Source organism: Castor canadensis, chromosome 2 (genome assembly GCF_047511655.1).
Source record: "Castor canadensis chromosome 2, mCasCan1.hap1v2, whole genome shotgun sequence".
NCBI classification, from domain to species: domain Eukaryota; kingdom Metazoa; phylum Chordata; class Mammalia; order Rodentia; family Castoridae; genus Castor; species Castor canadensis.
Window position 1 is genome coordinate 920,897 of NC_133387.1, and position 17,395 is coordinate 938,291.

Consider the following 17,395-nt stretch of genomic DNA (forward strand, 5'->3'; position numbering starts at 1 on the left):
GGAGGGGTGTGTGTACACATCTGGGGAATGTGTTGGAGTGTGGAGGGGTGTGTACACATCTGGGGAATGTGTTGGAGTGTGGAGGTGTGTGTACACATCTGGGGAATGTGTTGGAGTGTGGAGGGGTGTGTACACATCTGGGGAATGTGTTGGAGTGTGCAGGGGTGTGTGTACATCTGGGGAATGTGTTGGAGTGTGGAGGGGTGTGTACACATCTGGGGAATGTGTTGGAGTGTGGAGGGGTGTGTACATCTGGGGAATGTGTTGGAGTGTGGAGGGTGTGTACACATCTGGGGAATGTGTTGGAGTGTGCAGGGGTGTGTACATCTGGGGAATGTGTTGGAGTGTGGAGGGTGTGTACACATCTGGGGAATGTGTTGGAGTGTGGAGAGGTGTGTGTACACATCTGGGGAATGTGTTGGAGTGTGGAGGGGGGTGTGTACACATCTGGGGAATGTGTTGGAGTGTGGAGGGGTTTGTACACATCTGGGGAATGTGTTGGAGTGTGGAGAGGTGTGTGTACATCTGGGGAATGTGTTGGAGTGTGCAGGGGTGTATGTACATCTGGGGAATGTGTTGGAGTGTGGAGGGGGGTGTGTACACATCTGGGGAATGTGTTGGAGTGTGGAGAGGTGTGTGTACATCTGGGGAATGTGTTGGAGTGTGGAGAGGTGTGTGTACATCTGGGGAATGTGTTGGAGTGTGGAGGGGTTTGTACACATCTGGGGAATGTGTTGGAGTGTGGAGAGGTGTGTGTACATCTGGGGAATGTGTTGGAGTGTGCCACCTCACTGTGCAGCAGGATAAACATCCCTTCCCTGCCTCATTGAGCAGTAGGATAACCAGTCCCTTCCCTGCCTCAAAGTGCAATGGGATAACCAGTGCCTTTCCTGGCCCTATAGCAGGCTGTCACAGCTGCTGGCAGGGAGGGCCTCCATAGCAGGGTTCTGATTGTGCTCAAATGAGCACACAGTTATCTCCATTTTGCTTTGAAATACACAGCCATCGTCTGTCACTTCACGGTCTAAACTTCCTTAGGAAACAGTTGGAGTTCTTCTCAGCATATGCAGTCCTAGCTGTCTGTGTGTGGCTGCTGTCACCCTGATCACCTGGATACCTAACTGGGTCAGAGCCGGGAAAGCCCTGAGGCCCCTCACTCTGAACCCAGACGTCAAGCAGCAGGATGGGATTTTGGAGCTCTGAAGTACAGCAGCTTTGGAGATGTGTAAATGTTACTGTTCAGCCATTGCAAGCAAAACTGCTCCTCAGGATATACAAACAAGAAAATAGGGAAGTCTAGGGCATTTGTAGCCACCCTCTTGCTGGTGTGCCCCGAGTGAGTGCATCTGGAACACCTAGAGGGGTGTGTATACACCTGGCAAGTGAGTTAGAGTACATGCAGGGGTGTGTGCACACCTTGGAAGGGTGTTAGAGTATGTGGATGGTCCTGTGCAAGCTTGCAGAGTGAGCTAGAGTATGTGGAGTGGTGTGTGCACACCTGGGGAGTGTGTTGTTTTCTGGGGGCGTCCGCACAGGCCCCACACCCTGGTCTAGTGAGATGTTCATCTTAGTGAGTGGGGCACATTCTTACTCTGGGACTCTCAGACTGAGCTGGTCCTCTTTGGACAGAGATTTTGGTTTTGTATTTTGATGTTAAATATATTATCCTGGACTACCATCCTGATAATGTTTGTTTGCCAGTAGAGGGGGGACTCCAGGTGATTCGGAAGGGTAGCAGATGTGGGACCCACTGGCATCCCAGGAAGTCATGGGTTCCTGGGACAGGCTCAGCCTTGCAGCCATACCTCTGTGTCCACGCAGCCCACTGCCCACCATGGGACAGCCTCTTCCTCGTGATCTCTAGTCTGTGCCTCTTATCTGTGCTTATGAATGAAACATGGCCCGTGGTCAGTTTGTCTGAGAGCCTCATGCTGCTGATGGTCACAGGCCACAGTGGGTCTGCAGCTGTGTCCACAGCAGGCATGGCTGTGTCCAGGGCCAGATACAATCTGACCTTCAGCATTCCCTCAACTCATATGGCCCTCTGTTTATAGACCGCTGCATCCGGTGGGAGTTACTTTCCATCTGTGTCTCCTGTCCCTCTCTCCCAAAAGGGTTCCTAAGCTCCAAATTAGTGACTTCCATCTCCAGCTGACGTTGCACCAGCTCTGGGGCTGCACTCGTGGCTGATTCCTCACAGGGCACTAGGTGTGGCATAGATGGATGGGGTCTGATCCCCAGGCCCTGGGGGCTGTCTGAGGTTCCTCAGTGGGTATAGAGCACGCAGTTGCCCAGCCCCAGAGCAGCCCTCACCATGACAAGCTGTCCCTCTTCCTCCCCAAGGCCATTATCTCCTCCTTCTCTACCCACAGTGCAGCCATCCAGTCAGGAAGCTCATATGCTGGTGTATCCTCACTTAAAGACATCCCCTCCAGACTCAGCTCCCCAATTCTCTGCCAACTCTTGGACAGCACTCCAGGAGACCTTCTCCTGGTCGCCACAGGGAAGACCAATCAGGCCCGTCTTTCCCATGTCATGAAACCGCTCACCTAGACTCTTTGGCACGCTTGTCCTTCTGTCCTCATGGTCCAGTTGTCCAACCTTCTCTCCTTGCAGCCCTCTCTGGCTCACTTCTTGTCTCTCTGGCTGCCCTTTCTTTCTCTCCTGCTGCTTCCCCCTCATGTCCCCAGCCCTGAGTGCTGGAGGTCCCCTCAGCTCCATGCTGACGCCACCGTACCACCTATCTTCCATTGGCCAGCTACGAGCATCAACTCTGGCCACCTGACAGCCCCACTCAGTACCCACTCAGTGCCTGGCCTGCCCTCAATGCAGCATCTCACCTCCTATGTTCTCAGCTCAGCTGATCCTGTCAGCACAGCCTCAGCATCTCTCTCTCCAAATCCCAGATCCCACCACCCGGCCAGGACCATCATCCTGAGTGGCTGCAGTGGCCTGTTTGTCCCCCTGGACCCCAACTTCTTTGTGTTCTTAGGGAAGTCCAGGTGATACTCTCTCCTGTGCACATCCTGGGAGGGCCATTCTCCCATAGCTCTGACATCCCCTCCCGACTGCCCCACCCCTGCACCTGCCTTTTTCACTGCCTAATGCCAAATTGCTCTGTTCAGTGTGGCCTCAGTGTGGAGAAACCCCCTTCCAAAATAGCTCCTTTGTCCCTTCCCCATCCCCCACTCTACATCCCCCTGAATTTTCCTCCATAGAATTCACCCATTGATGTGTGCATCAGTCTGCTCAGGTAGCCCTGCCAAGGTACCATAGGCCTGGTGGCTTGAACAACGGCACTCACCCCTCCTGGGTAAGGTGCTGGCTGGGCAGAGGGGGTCTGTCCCAGGCGTTGGTGACCGCAGACAGACCCTGTGTCTTCACATAATCTCCCCTGCACACACCTGTGTCCAGTTTCCCCTTTGATGAGGGTACCAGTGACCATTACTGGATTAGAGGCCATGCTAATGACTAAGAATGCAGGACCCTATTTCCATTTTTTTTTCCTTTTTTTTTTTTTGGTGCTGGGGACTGAACTCAGGGCCTTACACTTGCCAGGCAAGCGCTCTTCCACTGAGCTAAATCCCCAACCCCAACAGGACCCTATTTCCAGATAAGCTCACATTACCTGGGCTTTGGAACTTCAGCAGATAGATTCTTGGGTGACACCATTCAACCCGTACTGACAAGCTAACCTTTCTTTTTTGGTGGCGAGCATACACCCCCCACGTGAAGGCAGGGCTGTGCTCTTCTTGTTGACTGAGGCATCCCTTCTTCCTCGTCTGCTGAGTGAACAGAGCAGTGGACACTCGGCAAGGCTGAAAGCCTTGCTGTCATGAGACTAAATTAATACTTCTGGACTGGTACCAATGGGATTTCACAGGCAGCTTGTGATTTGTGAGACTGAATCGTGGATCAGAGTTTGTAATGGTAACGTCAAGTCCCATGTGGTTACTGATCACTGCCTTGAACCAAGCAGCTCTTCCTGTCTGATTGCTTGGGAGTCTTTCACTGCAGTGTCCTCCTGAGACATCCACTCATGACCTTTTAATGAGGCGCTGTTGAAGGTGCACCTGCTTTGGCCCACCATTTATGCCAGCGTTTAAATCCCTCTTCACTGGGATTACCATTCACTGTAGAAATGAGTCCACATAAAATCTCTGCTTCCTCTGCACATTCAATGTTGTCCCACAATCCAATTTTCAGCATCTGGTCTTCACTCTGTCCCCTCTTTTTCTGTCTCGGTTGTTCCCCTCCCTCCCTCTGCTCTCTTTATTATGTTTTTATTGAAGGCCGAGATGAGCCAGTGTGGCATCATAGGCCCATTACACTTGCTAACAATTCCATTTGCACTGTATTGTCTGTCTTATTGCTGGAAAATTCAGGTGATTCATCATGCCTGAGGAAGCACCTGATCCCAGGCCCCTGAGAGTAGGATGCCAGTGTCAGAGCTGCAGGCTTCAGGGCCTCCCCAGGGACTCCCAGCTTCTGAAGCATGGATGAGCTCTTTGGTAATGCTGCCCCTCCTCTCTCTCCACAGCCCCCTGAGCCCAGACAAGGGGAAGCAGTTGATGGACGAGGTCGCCCGCCTCCTGCAGGTGCCACCGAACATCTTTGTGGATGTCGAGTAAGTACTGGATGGATGCTGGGCCTGTCAGCTTCTTCTCAGCTCACATTATGTTCAGTCTCAGAAATCGGTTTGCAAAGGAAAGAGTTGCATGCCTGGGGTTCTTGTTAATTATATCAGAGAGGAACTGTTCGGAGAAGAAATGAAAGGAAAATTCCAGTGGGTTTGGTAAGTTATTTAAATACAACTGAAATCTGCATTCAGTTATAAGAGTCATAATCTCCTGACAGCAGTGTCATTGAGGCCAGTGGCCCAGCCCCACTGCACTTGGCATTGCCTGGAGCCCACTCCACCACAGGACTGGCCATGGCAGCTGACCCTCTGCCCATACTCACTGAGTGCCTGTGTACGCAGGACCCTGCCACTGTCTCAAAAGCTGCTGCACTCAGTGTGTTGCTGAGGTGACTACAGTGTAGCCAGAGTCCTTGTCTCATTGGTGAGAGAGGCCATAGAGGCACAGGACATGCACAAAGCCAGTCCTCTCTGTCCCTTCAGAGGCATGCAGATGCTGGAGTGAAATGTGGAGGCAGGCTGGCTCTGCCAGGGCCAGGGCATTGGTTGTGAAGCGTGCAGGCTGCTAGGAGAGGGGATGTGCAAGGGATCAAGGAACAATCCCGACACACGGAGTGGATCAGCAAGAACTGAACTGAGGCTTACCTGGGCCCCTGTTTATGTGTATGATTTCCAGGCTGGCCTCCACCCACTGTTTACAGATGCTGTCTTGGCAATCACCTACAGCAATGCACTTTGAACACTTGCTGTGACCTAGCCTGCAATGGGACTGGGCATCCCATCCAGCCACAGTCCTGCCCTGAATGTGACGTGTACTGGAAAAAGGCAGAGAAGGGTATGGTGACAGGCTGTAGGGTGAAGGGACATATAAGAGGAGGCCCACCCAGCCTGGGGGCCAGAAACCTCCAGAAGTGGAGAGATGAAGGCACAAGGAGTCCCAGCCAGAGGTGCTGCCTTCCTCCTGGGGTGCTTATCATACCTCACCCCTCTCCCTCTCCCATGGCAAGGGATGGACATGTTCCTTCAACATGAAGGAAACATTCACAGATGGGTCAGGGCCAGGAGGACCGCAGGGAGCCTCTCATGTACAGGGCCTGCAGGGATGACCCACACCTACTGCTCAGGAAGGCAGCACAGGTGAGGAGTGCACAGCACACCGACAGCCATCAGAGAAACAGATCAGGCGAGGTATAGAAGGCTGTAGAGGGCATAGGGTGTATAGACCAGGTGAGGGAAGAGGGAAGGTGTAAGAAGATGCAGACAGCAGAGGACGCACGGTATAGGTGAGTGAACATAGGTAGAGGAGGATGCAGAGGAAGGCAGACCAGGCGAAAGAACAGGGTAGGTGTAGGAATGCTTCAGAGGATGAATAGATCAGACAAGAGAAGACAGGTGTAGGAGGCAGCCGTGTGCAGAGGATGTGCAAACAGGTGAGAAACAAAGGTGTAGAATACAGGATTTATCTGGTTATGGGCAGAGTGTGACTTCAGAGAAGAATGAGGGTCTTGGCAGGGGGATTCCCCAGTTCCTAGCTGTCAGGCTCCCATGGAGGATCTGGCTGTTATGTCCCTGAAGAGTGAAAGGTGTCATCTTGTGGGCTGCATCTGGACTGGGTCACTGTCCATTCCTCACCACATGTCCTTAGACACTGGCTGTCTCACACCAGGCCATGGCTCCATGGTTCACGTTTGATATGTCCTGGCCCAGTGGCTACAGAGTGATGCCTACGTACTAAATACCAGTGTGACAGAACGACTTGCTCACCCTGACCAGCCTCACTCTCACTCTGTACATTGGATCTGGGTGGGTATCACAGCCCTAGGAAGTTTACCTGAAGCCGCCCAGGCCCAGTTAGTTGCTGATGCACAAGAGAACGAGTGGATGTGTGTCTGTGTTTGTGTTGAAAGAGGGCTGTTGTGGGAGGGTTCTCAGGGCAGTGGAGGACAAGCAGAGATGTGTCACAGGAGTACAGTGAGTGGCCTGAGTGCTGGGCAGAGGCCATCATGGTCCTGGGCACCTTACAAAGAGCAATGGAGAAGGAAATTGCCTGGAGCTCCCTCAACCCCACAGGGGCTTTCACTGAATGTTCTTTATTCTTAGCAAAGTCTTTCCATGGTGGCCAGTGATGGTTAGTGTGCCTGGGGTCCTTCATATTTTGCAGAGGTTTGCCCTCGGTGGCCACCCCTGAGCCATTTGTGTTGTGACTCAGGAAGGAGACCAAACCCGGCTGCTCTGCAGGCTGCACACATGAGACACTGAGACGTGGAGTGGAGCTACTTTATTCTCAGGATAGGATGGGAGAGGGCAGTGAGGTCAGGTGGGAGTTCTATGGCCACCATGTAAGCAGCTTATAGAAGCCTTTCCCTGACATAGCAGTGCCCAGGCCACTCCTGTCACCTATCATCTCCTACCTACTCCAGCACGGTTACTGGGTGTTGGGGGGAAATCAGAGCCTGCTGGGGAGTGGGGGTTGTAGTTGGCCTCAGTGGTGCACCAAAGCTCAGCATGGCCGCACCCGTCCTCCTTTACCAGGCAAGGTCTCCAGAGGCCACACTGAGCCAGGACAGAGATTTCCCAAGACAAGAGGGGAGGCTACTTTTCAAGTTTTTCTGGCACCCTGGGTGGCTACACTATAGTCTTTGAAGACCTTTGAAGAGAGAGTTTCTTTTTCACACATGACATGGTTTTCAAAGTCCAGCAACATGGTGTCCTCGCCTGACCTCCTTCTTTCCTTTCTCCCCAGCCTCGCCTGGGGCCTGGCCTCATTTCTCTTGCTGCTCCCCTACAGGCCCCCTGTGTGTTCATGGGGTAACTTCTCCCCACCATTTGGCATAGACAGTCCCGGGAGCCTCTGAATAGAGGACGGCAGTTTGTCAAGCCACCACAGGGAGGAGGCACCAGACAAAAGGACTCTGGTGCACTGGGTTTAGCCACAGAGCTGATCTTTCCTGTCTGCTCTCTGCCTCTCTCCTGCCCTGTCCTCCTATGCAGACCCGTGAGCCGGAGCACCGATTCCCAGCACAGGGGTGTCTTATCCTCTCTGAGGAGCAGCTCTGCACGTTTCCAGCTAAATCCTCTGTAAATATCTCTTCCCTGGTCTCCTTCCTGCTCAGCGCACTGGTGGTTGCTGTCTCTAGGAATGGAACCTGTATTCCATCCTGCTTAAGGCCTTGGAGCATTTGACCCACAGCTTCTCCTGTGGCCTTTGCTCGCTTCCCCTGTTCCTCTCAGTCCTTATCCTAGTTCTGAGCTAACATCTGGTCCTTGCTGGTTGCAAAGCCTTCTCCAGAGTCTCCAGTCCCAGCCCAGCAACGTCTGTCTCTCCAGTGTGAATCATTGTACCTGCTGCACATGCATGGGGTATCATAGCTGTGCCCTTGGGCGTCTAAGCCACATGTACATGTCCTGAGAATCCCCTGGGCCCAGCTGCAATGGGCATAATCTCCAAGGACTGACTCAGGTGTCAGCTGGGCCTCCGGAGCCTCTCAGGAGGGAGGGCCATGACTGGTAGCACCCTTCTTGCCTGGCATTGTGTTTAAGAGCACATCCTCAGAGCTATTCATTGTTCCAGGAACTGAAAAGAGAGGACACATGGCAGGGAGGGTGCTTGCCGACTTCGTCTGTGCTTTTATGGAAGTACCAGTTATGCTTAATATGTTTTGTTAATGGTTATGTAACTGTCAAATAAATTCCATTATTTCTTATTACATCATTAGAGACCATTAAAACAGCATTAGTATGCTGATGTAATTATGCCTGCAGACATACAACGACCACAGTTATGATTTTATAATCTAATCATGGCTGTCCCAGGCAGGCTGATTGATGTTGGGGCTGCTTCCCACAGTATCCAGTAAGGTGGGCAGACCTGGGCTGAGCAAAACCAAAGCAATGTTGCAGAGAGTCTCAGAGTCACGAGGTGCCTAATGTCAGTTCTGTGGACAAGCTCCGCTGAGCTTCCCAATGGCCACAGGGATTCTGGGCCAGCCCAGGTCATTGTGGGTGGGGAGCCCAGTTCTATGGTCAATCTTCCTGGCTTTCCTTCTGCAACAGGCAGTTTAGAGGGCTGGAGGGCTGGCTCAATTGTAGAGCACCTGCCTAATTAGCGTGTAGTCTTGAGTTCAAATCCCAGCACTACACACACACAAGAAGTTTAGTTCCTCAAGCTCCGTGCGCTTGTTCTTCAAGACAGTGGCTGAGATGCAGCAGTGGGAATCCTCCACCCTGACACTTGTGGTTGGGGTCTCCTGTGTACACAGGATTGGGGAAATGCCTGCATCCAGTGCAGCTCCTGCATCCCTTCTCCCTGGCCCCTCCCTTCCGTGCCACCCTCATAGCAGGAGATGATCTGTGGGAATTTGCTGACTTTTGGAAATTATACTTCTGTTTCCTGGGGCAGAATTGTGACTATTTGTCCCTAGTCTTGTCTCTCTGCATCACAGGATTCCTGAAGACATTAAGCAAAAAGCAGGGGTGAGGGGGATGAGAACTGGCTTCGCCTCCCTGGGTTGATACCTTTGGTTATCTCTGTGGCCCAAGATTACAGACCCAAGATAATTTGGACAGTGAAAATTAACAGCAGCAGAGATTGGACCAGGGGAAAGTGGATACTGCACGGAGTCAAGCACCTCTAGCAGTCTACTCTAGAGCCCCGAGACGCGCCTTGGTAAATGTACAGCATTCGTGGTATGGGTGCCTGATTCCTGCACAACCATGCGCAGCTGTGGTGCTCCCTGTTCTCCTGTGCTCAGGATTGGCTCAGTGACATCACCCGATGAGGTACAGAAAGATAGGCCTCCTACTATGAATTCTTCTTGCTGGAGCAAAGTACAGGCTGCAACCTCAGTGTCCATCCTTACATTGCAGAAGGTTACATAGGGGTGATCTTGTGGCCAGAGACAAATGCATGTGGCTTCCTTGAAGTAAGGAGCATCAAGGTAATGTGATACCATGTCAAAGCCACCCAGTGTAGTCTTTTGACAAGACGAGACAGCAGGCAACAGCCACTGTGTATTTCAAAGTAATTCTGCGGGAGAGGTAGCTATCGTTCATTGTAAGCAGTGCCCATGCTTTGGTAAAGATAGTAGCATTTAACATATTTGGCTGAGCCCCTCTCCTAAGTATGACATGATACAAGAAAGCTGCTTTCCCTGGTAAGCCTCACTGCACTGCGAGGAGCTAGGGTCCGTGCACAGCCACATGGGTCTGCGTGCAGGGCTTTCTCAGGAAGGAAAACCTGAAAGTCAAATAATAGTATCTTTGTTTAGTAGTTAAGCCTCAATGTTTCTTTGTAACAATGTGCAGCTTCCTTTGTGTCTGTTCAGGGGTTTCTTCCTAATTGAAACCTCAGCTCTGTGTGTAGGGTAGATTTCTTACCTCAGTGGATAGCATGACAGATCCCACTTATCTATCAATAAGTGGCTTTCTCCCACGAAAGAATGGTTTGTCCCCATGAGTTCTAAAGTCAGATGTTAACCTTGCTTCTCAGAGACTTGCAAGGCTCTAGGCCTCTCTGTTTTACTTTCTACTTTCTGATTAAATACAGGACATCCCCTTTCTATACTAGCAAGACTCATGGGATTTTTTCCAGTTTTCCTGATTTTATGAAGAATCAGAGGGTTACCAAGCGCTGTATGGACTTAGGGAAGGTGGCCATAACTGTTGGACCTCACTCTCACCCCAGTGACCCTCACTTTGGACCATGCCCCACCTGTGCAGTAGTCACTCAGTAGATGTCCGGCAGAGATCTCAGGCTGATGCTCCCTGAGGGGGGAACCTCTGCTGCCAGTGATCCAGGGTTGGCAGATTCAGTCAACTCTGGAGGCTCCCAGGTGCCCAAGAACTGCTGCACCTGCTGTGCTGGGCATTGGCACAGACAGGCCTTTTCTTGGGAGCCAGGGTTCAGGCAGTGGCATTTGTTGATGGTGGGGGGAGAGACTGGGTGGCCCCAGGAGTCTTTTCTCGTCTCCAAGGGCATGAGACCCTCTCATGGGAGATGATTTCTGGCATACACAGCAAACAAGTTTTGGAAGTAAAGTGTCTTATGAGATTAACCCAAGGCTCCTAAGATCTGCTGAGGTGCTGAGAGGTCAGCACTCTGTTCCAGGTTAATGTCCTTAAGTCTGTCCCAGGATGAAGCCAGGACCTGTGGTGGTATTCAGAGTGAAAAGATTGGCATATGGTCAGTGACTGAGCTTCTCAGTCGGAGAGGCAAGCCCGGGCTCGGCTGGGGCAGGTTCCCAAGACCACCCAGGCAGGATGGTTCTCTAGGAGCTCTGGCAGGACTTGACACATGGTGGACACACAGCTGTGGTTTATTCAAGGAAGGACTCAAAGCCAGATCAGCAGTAGCAAGAGGTGGAAGCCAGGGCCCCAGGCAGGAGCTCTGAGGTTTCGTGGTGTCACACGGGATATACTCAGCTCCTCTTGGCAGGTGCTGTGCAACACACTAGTTCTCGGGAACCATCCTCCACAGGAGCTCTTCGTGTTTGGAGGCTGTTTACTCCCTGGGCTGACGACATTTGCCTTAATTAGTGTGTGTGGGAATGTCTTGGGAAGAGACCTCAATGAGAGTTCCAGGTTTTCCAAGGTCACCTGCTGAGATTGCAGAGAAGCTGACTCCTTGGCACATTGGAGCTGAGTTGCCTAATAGCTTTGGATGTGGCAGCTGTGCTGGGTGCTGGGAGCCTCATGCCAAAGAGCCACCTTGCTGTTCAGAAGCAGCTTTGCACCTGCCCTCAGCCAGCTCCCCATGAATGATGGCAGCTGGGCAGCCAGGATAAGGAACATACCAAGAGCTCACTGCTGGAAATACCATGGCACACAGGCCAACAGCCCAGCCACCTCTTTGCTACTCTGTTGACCAGAACCTCCTTCTCTGTTTAAAATAGAGGTCCCTCCTATTGTGTGCACCAGGGGCCACCATGGTAATGGAGGATGTGGTCACAGTGACGTTGGCTGTGAGGACAGGGAGGGTTTCCCTGCAGTTCCCAGGTGGAATCCTGTCTACAGCACCCTGTAATTACCACAGCTCTCCTAGGCAGAGAGGAAGGCAGTGGTTTGCAAATGCTGTGAGGACAGAAGAGCACTGGTTCCATGGCTGAAGGCAGCATTGTAGAAATAAGACAAAACCACAGCAGCAGGACTGAAGTGTGACTGAGGGTTAACTCATCTGCACAGTCCAAGTGATAGATCCTTAGCTACTCAAGGAGACGTGCGCTTGCATACTCTCCCCACGCCCAGTTTTGCTTCCTTGGTTGGAAAAGACCCAGAGAGAGTGAGTGCTCACCTTCACAGAGATGGAAGTCTCAAGTCAAAGTCCCAGGTCCTGTTTCTCGGGGCTGTGCAGAGTATGTGCCTCCATCCAATATCCCCTCTTGGTCAGCATGCAGTTCCCTGGGCTGTCAGCCTGTGGTGCCCCAGCTGGATGGAGCCCCAGCCTGGGGCTCAAACCACATGTCATTCGGGCTCTGGAACCCATTTGTCTCCCCACCTGATTGAAACACCACTGTGACCAGAAGCATCAGAATTCATTGCAATGTGAGACAAGTAGACATGGAGTTAGCTACATGAGTGCCACTGGCCAATTGCTCTGCCATGATGGTCACAGAGTCTTTCCCGGGACCTGCTGCTCTGGTCACACATGCTTCTTGTGTCTGGAACCCAACAAGCCCTGGCTGCACAAATAATCCCCATCCTGGTCCCACTGTGTTTGCTGAGCATTTACAGGGTGCCAGGACCTGAATGGGGACACACCTATTTCCAGGAGCCCTGTCTCAGGGGTGGAGCCAGCAGCATGAGGTGGAATTTTGCCAGGGGGACAGCTGGATGTCAAGCAGGGTAGGAGCAGGACTGTGGGATGAGGCTCCTGGACTGGGCCCTTGTGCTGCCCTCCTGTCTTCTTCTTCCCAGGATACCACTCGGTAGCAATGTCACCATCTGGGTAATTTCACACCTGACTTGCAATACCAGAGCCTTCCAGACCAGAGTGAGTCCAAGATGTGCTGCTGTCTTACCCCATTGTACAGCTGAGAAGCTGAGGCCGGCAAGGCTGAAAGGCCCAGTAGAGCCCATGGCAGTGACATGCCAGGAGACTTGCAGTCAGACCACACTGTCCCCTGTCAGTGCAGGAGTGGCAGTTGACCACATTCTGGCCTTTCTTGGGTCCCTCAGAAGTGGATTCGAGGGTCCCTGGCAGGGCTCCTGGTGGGGGGTCAGGCACGTGGCTGGGCTTCATGGGTTAGAGGTGGGGGTGATGATGCTGGGTGGTCATTGCCCTGCTCATGGCAGCCAGAGAGCTCTTTGCTCCTTCTCAGCAAAGACGGCTGCCCTGGGCTTCAGGGGAGGCGGAGTCTGCTCTCCCTCTTTATGGTTCACACTGCACACATGGCAGATATAAGCAAAACTGGGAAATTTTTCATTGTTTTCAGAGAACATTTTCTGCACCTGAGGGAAGACTTGGGCTTAGGGGTATTCTAATCCCATGTGGCAGGGAACTTTATAGATGTATTTAGGTTCATTTTCACAGAAGCTACCTCATAACCTGAGTCCTGCTGCTTTGATGGTGGGTGACCATTTCTCGTGTGAATAAGAGAACAGGTGAGCTCAGGATCTGACTCCATTGCAAACACAAGTTGATGATCCCTGTGGTGAGGCCCAGCAGAAAACATCACAGTGCCCTCGAAGAGCCAGTCGTCCACTTGAGAAGCTAAGACTCATTCATAAAACAACTCACGTGCAGTTTCAGCACTAGCTATCAGGCACTCATGGTACTCGCTGGAGAAGGGGAGAATCCGCTATTGGTAATCACTTGGGGCTTTGAGAGGCAGGTAGAGATGACATTCTCTGCGAGGAGGGAGCACATGGCTCCAGGAAGCTGGCGTGGACAAAGGTACACAGTGGGAATGACCCTGCAGGCCCCTGAGGGCCAGGGAAGGTACTGACTAGTTCCATTGGGAGCTTGCAGAGGAGACCAGTGAGAAAATGTTCACCTGAGAGACATACAGAGCAAAGAAGTGGCCAGCCCGCTCTGGGTAGGGTAATTCCCTTGAATTCCCAGGTGGGAGGGCTGGACACAGGAGATTTCTCTTGATGGACGTAAGGTGGAGGTGGCAGCTCTTGCTATGTGTGGGGAGGAGGAGAGAAGTGGGATGTGCAGTTGTGTGGCAGTGACTCCCACAGGCCGTGTTTGTGCGTGCTAGTGCGTGTGAAGCTGCGTGGGACAGTGATAGTCCTTATTATCTGGTTCACACCGGGTAGTTTGTAAACTTGTCTTCCCAGCAGTCAGCACGTTCTCCAGCTGCCTTTGCCTATGTTTTGTCTAGAAGGGAGATTTACCCCTTAGAAGGTGTCTAAGGCATCCATTCCATGAAGAACTATCTTAAGGCTGTCATCTGTGGACATGGGGTCTACCCGCCTTCAAGAACAAACCCCAAACTCCCAATGTTTTCTGAGCTTGCTACACACAGAGTATCCAGTTCCCGATGCACAGGGGAATTTCAAATGATTTAAACTATTAAAAATAGATGCATTTTTTCAAAACTACGTTCATGGCATTTTAAAAGTGTCAAAGATAATTCCTGTGTAGCAATTCCCTGCTGGCCAATTTTACAATAAGTAATCCTTAATGACTTTGGTGGTTTTTAAATGGCTCCTGTAGGGCAGAGTTTGACAGCAGTATTCTCCCCTTCCTACTTTTGACTCACAGGACTCTGGAAGTCCTATGCCAAGGTGTTTTCCATAGCAAGTCTTCGTTTTCACTTGCAGGGGTGTCTGCTTGCTAATGCTGGGTTATTGGGATTGATCTGAACTTTTCTATGATGAGTTATCTCCCCCCGCCACACACACAGTGTGTGTATTAGAAAAGCAAAACCTCCAAGAAAATTACTGGAAATGGAAACTGAGTCACAGCATTGAAGATGCACCCACCAGAGAAGAGTCACACCTGTGGTATGGCTGGTCTTGGATGTGTGCTTTGATCTGGGAGCCTCCTGTGTGGGTAATATTTAATATTGACCATTCTTAAATGATCTCTTCCAGGGTTCTGGGACCGGCAGTGACTTTCAAAGTGAGTGCCAACATTCAAAATGTGACAACTGAGGATGTCACAAAAGCCACAGGTAAGATGATCTCATCATGTTTGTGCACACACTCATGGTCAACAGAGAGGCAGTGGCACAGGGCCACCCAAAGGACTGTGCTGTCTCCAGGTAGACTGAGTCTGCGGCAGGGTAATGTCAAGGTCAGCCCCACCTGGGCCTCACCGTTTGAGTTTCTCTGAAGTGTGGACCTGGCTTTAGCACCTTGGCACTGCTGCATCTAAGAGGTAAAATAAAACACAGTTTTGGAAAAGCAAGGGTTGGTGTCTGCAGCATTCACTGAGCACAAGCAATGCAACTGGTTGGAGGTTTTTTATGCAGTGTCAGCCAGAAGCACACAGATCTTCTCTGTCATCCACGGGCAGAAACCTAACACAGGTCCCAAGATGGCTCTTGGTTCAACTGTTAGATCCTAAGTTTCTGAGCGTCTCTAGAACCTGTCCTGATGGAGCAAGAGAGGCTTGGGATGTGATTGGTGTTGGTCATTGATTGAAAAAACAAAGCTCCACCAACTAGCTGCTTGGAGACAAAAGAGAACAGTCTCTGCATTTTCCTGAACACCGTTTCAGCCTACAGAGTGTTCCTGTGAACTGTGTTGTGTAATCTTTCCGGTGAGAAAAACAAGGTGATGTTATAGGACCTCAGGTCAAGGCTGTATCACTTTGAGATGACTTGGAGAGTGCAGGTGTCTTGGAGTCATTTTTGAGAGGTCAGGCTGAGTCCGTGGCCCCCAGACATGGCAGAGCACAGCTGTTTGAATGAACCTTTTGCATTGCTGATTCTGTGAACTGTTTTGTTTTTACTGAGATTTAGGGGTTTTTGAGGAAGAATGGAGCAGTGTTCTGCTTGACTGGAGGGAGGGGTGCTTGCCCTTCTCTGTGGCATCAGAGTGGCTCCTGCTGCTGTAGCTTTTTATCCAGTGCTAGTGAGAAAGGCACAGAAGCTGCCCCGTCTTCTCCAAGGGAGCATATCACCATCACCGTCACCGTCTTCTCCATTTTGGTTGCTGTTGCGTTTGCTTAGAGGGTGTCTTTGTGCCTTTAGGAACTCTTAGTTGCCAAAGGTAGTGACTTGGGGGGCTAGTGGGCTTTTTTTATTTAAAAATGGATTTCTTGCAAGGTTGTGCTGAATGCCAGAAGTCTGATGGAGCTAAGCTTTGCAGAAGGCTGCACCCCAGCTTCCGTTTGTCACAGGGCTCTTGGAGCTGGGGCACAGTGCAGCAGACTATGGCTTCCTTGCTCCCATGAGCAGTGTTGTGTGGTCTAGGAAAAGGAGCCCAGTGACGCCACCCTGAACACGCCACATGGACGCGAGGGACTTCAGATTTTATAGCTTTGACCCTCAGAGGCTTCCGGCTACCTCTTCCCTCAGTAGTGTCTGCTTTACATGTGCCGACCCGATTCCTCCCTGGTTACTGAGCATATTAAAGGTGAGCGCTTGCCAAAGGTTCATGAGGAAACGCGTGGACAGTGACAGTCCGTCGGGTACCAGGTGGTGACTTGTGTGACACTGGACTTGCTGGGACTTCAGGATGCTGTGAATGGGGCAAAATGACAAGGAAGGCAATAATCCTTTTATATGTATATATCTAAACTCATGATGACATGCCCACAGACAATGGCGTTCCATTTATTTTATTGCTTTCTAGTGAAAACAAGATTGATTATTTGAAATCTAGTTTCTTGGTCATTTTGAAAATGTCCATGTCATGCTCTAACATGTACCAAGGGGAAAATTCCATATGAAGTGATGTCTGTGTCTCTGAATACTGGAACTTGCTGACTTGCTCCAGTGCCTTTTCTTCACTGTCGTAGCGAGGCAAGCTATGCTGTTCCTCGCTTGTACATCTGCAGAGTTGTTAATTTATGTGTTATTAACTCAATTTTAAAAATATTAGCGCCTTTCATATTTTGAATAATGTTTTGCCATTATAACTGTACTTGATGCTACATGGGGAGAGGGTTATAAAGGATTTTACCGTGCACAAGGATGGTTGGCACCTAGTCCTGCTCAGAGGGTGTCAGGACCACTGATAGCGGCAGCATCCCACCGAGTAGCCATTCCACATGCGAACTGACCAGGATGAATTGTGAATTCAAAAGGAATTTGTTGTGGTTCTTGGTTTTAAACGATGGTGAAGAGTCTCACTAGTGTTGTTGCAAACTGCTGAGTGTTGCCATTGGGGCAGGGGCACTCTGGAAAGATGGCTGTGGTGCTGCCATGTGTGTGTATCATCAGCACACAGAGGCGTCTGTTGAGCTCACAGGCTGCCTGAAAATCCAGTGGCTGTCTGCATTTGGCCCCTATAGTTCTGAATAACACATGTGTAGACATCTTTTGTTATTAATAAAGGAAGAGTAACCCTGGCAATTTATTTTGCCAATTTTATATAAATAACACAAAACCTAATAAATAGGTATATAGTTATTACCACACAAGTCCCCATCAAACGTGATATTTTTACTGATAAATGGTTTTCATGTTTAGAACCTCTTCCTTGTAGTGGGCAGTCCTTTTCTGAGAATTCTGCCTCATTCATTTACTTAAGTTTCTTTTTCATTTGTGTATATTAATTGTACAAAATAATGGTTTCATTATGACATTCTCATGCATGTGTAAAATGCACTTCAATCAAATTGACTCCCCCATTACTCTCTTT

General features: G+C 50.7%; 1 protein-coding gene across 3 annotated transcripts in view; it reads left to right on the forward strand.

The window, feature by feature from the left end:
- The window catches only part of Ptprn2 (protein tyrosine phosphatase receptor type N2), a 711,256-nt gene that overhangs the window by 313,517 nt on the left and 380,344 nt on the right, over positions 1-17,395 (forward strand). For all 3 annotated transcript variants that reach the window (XM_074059905.1, XM_074059913.1, XM_074059920.1), the window contains 2 exons: positions 4,541-4,627; positions 14,678-14,757. In XM_074059905.1, coding sequence (XP_073916006.1) covers positions 4,541-4,627; positions 14,678-14,757 — 167 coding nt within the window. The remainder of the gene's footprint in view (positions 1-4,540; positions 4,628-14,677; positions 14,758-17,395) is intronic.